Source organism: Protobothrops mucrosquamatus, unplaced genomic scaffold (assembly GCF_001527695.2).
Source record: "Protobothrops mucrosquamatus isolate PMUCROS unplaced genomic scaffold, P.Mucros_1.0 scaffold12427, whole genome shotgun sequence".
In the NCBI taxonomy this organism is placed as follows: domain Eukaryota; kingdom Metazoa; phylum Chordata; class Lepidosauria; order Squamata; family Viperidae; genus Protobothrops; species Protobothrops mucrosquamatus.
In genome coordinates this window covers 3,602-7,047 of record NW_015398204.1, presented here as the reverse complement: position 1 = coordinate 7,047, position 3,446 = coordinate 3,602, and the positions used below count along the sequence as shown (strand labels likewise).

Below are 3,446 nucleotides of genomic sequence, written 5' to 3'. Positions count from 1 at the left end.
GAAACCAAGCCTAGCCAAGGCAGGGAGAGAGCCAGCTCCAGTTCCCCTCACCTGCCAGCCTGGACTCCATGTTTTGCAGGCCTTCCTTCAACTGGGCATTGCCCGGCTCGTGTTTCAGCCCTTCCGCGTACGTCTTCTTCGCTTCCTCAAAGCGGTTCAGGAATTCCAAGGCGGCTGCTTTTCGGGAATAGCCCTGCAAAAGAGCACAAGACGGATCAGAGAAGGCCAGAGACGCATCCACAGAGAAACCAGAGCCTCCCCCCCCCCCCCCGTGGTCATTAAGCGAATCCACAGTTGTCGTGCAAAACACCGCCGTTGTTTTAAGCGTTGGGGCGTTTTGGCCAGCATCGGAAATAAATGCCGGTTTTCAGGAAAAAAAACCACTGCAGGTAGGACCGCTCTAAGTGCGGTCATGTGACCAACAGGGGTGGGGCAGCCGGAACTCCAGAAGTACAGGTAGCCCTCGACTTACGACCACAAGGGAGCACCCTTCTGCCGTTAAGTGAGACAGTGAAGTGAATGTGAATTTGACGAGCTTCCCTGTCAATCACTGCAATTGTTAAGCTAGGTCAGGGCTAGGCAACCTTGGCTCTTTTATGACTCGTGGACTTCAACGCCCAGAATTCCTCAGCCAGCATGGCTCAGCTTGAAAACCTCTCCCTTTCCCCTCAGCATGGCTGGCTCAGGAATTCTGGGAGTCGAAGTCCACGAGTCACAAAAGAGCCAAGGTTGCCTACCCCTGAGCTAGTCACGCTGAGTTGTTAAGCGAACCTGGCTTCCCCATCGTTTGTGTGCGTCAGGAGGTCGCAAAAAGGGGACCCCCCCGAGTCCCGGCGCCTGTCATAAATACGAGTCGGTGGCCCAAAGGTCCAAATTTTGATCACGTGACTTATGGGGAGGCTGCAACGGCCGCCAGTGTGAAAAAGGGTCCCATTTCCCGGTGCCGTTGTGACTTTGAATGGTCACCAAAAGAACTGTCGTAAGTCGAGGACTCGTCCTTGACCTCAGCAGCCAAGTGGAGAGGTTTCAAAAGCCACTTGGAACCCTCTTCTCACCTTGCCCCATTCCGGCTTCAGCTCGATGGTCTTGCAAGCGTCTTCCAGGGCCTTGTGGTACTCCCCCTTTTTGGCGTAAGCAGCCGAGCGGTTGCTGTACAGCACGTGGTTGGCCGAGTCCAACCGGATGGCCTCGGAGTAGTGCTTGATGGCTTCAGCGGTGTTGCCAGAGCTGAGGGCCTTGTTGCCTTTCTCCTTCAGTTCATTCACCTGGAGAGAGGAGAGCAGAGGAACGTTAAACCTGGTTAAGGGCCCCGTCTTCCAAAGGCGAAGAATGTATCAGTCAGGGGTAGGCAACCTTGGCTCTTTTATGACTCGTGGACTTCAACTCCCAGAATTCCTGAGCCAGCGTGGCTCAGCTTGGAAACCTCTCCCTTTCCCCTCAGCATGGCTGGCTCAGGAATTCTGGGAGTTGAAGTCCACAAGCCATAAAACAGCCAAGGTGTAGGCAACCAAGATGTAGGCAACCCTGGCCTAGGAAGAGAGCCAAGGAGACGGAAGGGCCGACCTGCACCCAGCTGTGAGCTTTCGATCACCACCTGCTCATGGATGCCGAAACTGCAGCCTCTGCAGCAGTGTTTGCAGCCTACAAGCCATGATGTAAATCATAGGACGAGGTCCCTGCCACATCCCAGGTTCTCCCTAGAGGAACCAGCAAGCTAGAGGTGGCTTCCTCTTGAGTCACGGCTCCGTTCAGCTAGGGACCAGCAGCTGAAATTACAGATGGCCAAGAATAACCAGCCTTTTGAGCCGTGACAAAACGTCACGGAGGCCCTCTCTGCAAGAATTCGGGTTTACCGCTGCGTTTGAGCTATGTGGGAAAAATGAGGGGTTTTTTTTTAATCAAAAAAGGGAGGAAAGGCAAGACAATACACGCTTTCGAAGATACCCATCGCCCTGGCCCATTTGGGATGGAGCAAGGCAGGAAAAAAAAAAAAAAAGCCCAAAGGCGCAGTGATGTAGTTGGACCCCAGCCAGGTTGCTATGGTATAAAAAACCCTGACACAATCACACCCACCCAACTGCCTTACAGATCTGTTCTGTTTTTCCTTCCCCCCCCCCCCCCCGCTCGTTCAGTTTCTGGCACCTTTTACTTAAAAGGCTAACTGCTTCCGCCACCGTTCATTTTCACACCCGGCCAACAATGCAATTAGGATGGTGGCAGGAAAGTTTTAATTAGTGGTGAGGGGAGGGGGCAAGCTTGACCTCAAAAGGAGATGACGTTTTGCACGCCAAAGGTCCCAGGTTCACATGTTTAGCCAACAGCTTTTTTTTCTTCAATAGAGGAATCCCCCACATTTTCAATTACCTTGGTTCACACAGGGTGCCGAGCCCAGGGTTTAATAATAGTTTACCGAATAAACCACAACTGGTTTTGTGCAATAGATCAGGGGTTCTCAACCTTGGCAATGTTAAGACTTGTGGACTTCAACTCCCAGAATTCCTCAGCCAGCTTTGCCAAGGTCGAGGATCCCTGCAATAGATGACGTCAAAAACCAGGATGCCAAAGTGACAGTGGTGTTATTTATGCCATTTAAAGGGGGATATTTGTAGGGTTGAAATTTGGGGTCCCTGGTGCTGTTTCCTTGCAGACGTTTCATGGCCCAACTAGGTGACATCATCAGGGCCTGGCTGAGGAATTCTGGCAGTTGAAGTCCACAAGTCATAAAAGGGCCAAGTTGGAAGACCCCAGGCTTAAAGGGTTTTTTTTGCTTGCGCTGTTGTTCTGGGATCAAACACTGATAAGCCTTGATCATATTACCTAGTTGGGTCACGAAACGTCTGCAAGAAAACTACCCAGCTCCTCCTCCGCTCTGCAAATCCTATTCCCTTCTAGCCCTGATGATGTTACCTAGCTGGGTCACGAAATGTCTGCAAGAAAACCACCCAACTCAAGAGAGTGCCAAAGAGCCCTCATTTACACGCCACCGTTAAACCCAAGCTGAGCTCGATTTAGCCAGATGTGCCAACCCAGCCTCTGTCAGCTGGGCGCTTAGGCAAAGGTCTCTGCACCTTCTGGAAGCAGCCCTATCCGAATAATCCAGAGAAGTGAGAGGCTGCACATGTAGTGCAGGCTTTTGCGTCCCACCTTATCCGGGATTCGGGATGCTGAACATGCTACAACGTGCAACTTAGGCTTGGCCCCTCTTTTTGGGTAAACAGCTTCCAAGAGCCGAGAGGTTGCGCTAAAGCTCCCCTCCTTCCGCCGCGCCCTCAAGACATGGTTATTTCAGCTGGCAGGACTGGCCTAAGGGGTATTTTAAATTTGGTTTTTAAATAATTTTAAAATAAAAGAAAGGCCTATATTAATATTTTATTTTAACCACATTTTAAATTTGTATATTGTATTGTTATTCTGTTTTAAACTGGCTGTAAGCCGCCCTGAGTCCA

General features: G+C 51.0%; 1 protein-coding gene across 1 annotated transcript in view; it reads right to left on the bottom strand.

Moving 5' to 3' along the window:
• Window positions 1-51: 51 nt before the first annotated feature.
• LOC107301409 (stress-induced-phosphoprotein 1-like) overlaps window positions 52-3,446 on the bottom strand; it is a gene marked incomplete at its 3' end in the record, with an annotated part of 5,433 nt that continues 2,038 nt past the window's right edge. The window contains exons 2-3 of the mRNA XM_015830641.1: window positions 1,056-1,265; window positions 52-193 (exon numbers count right to left, since the gene is read on the bottom strand). Of these exons, the coding sequence (XP_015686127.1) occupies window positions 52-193; window positions 1,056-1,265 (352 nt within the window). The remainder of the gene's footprint in view (window positions 194-1,055; window positions 1,266-3,446) is intronic.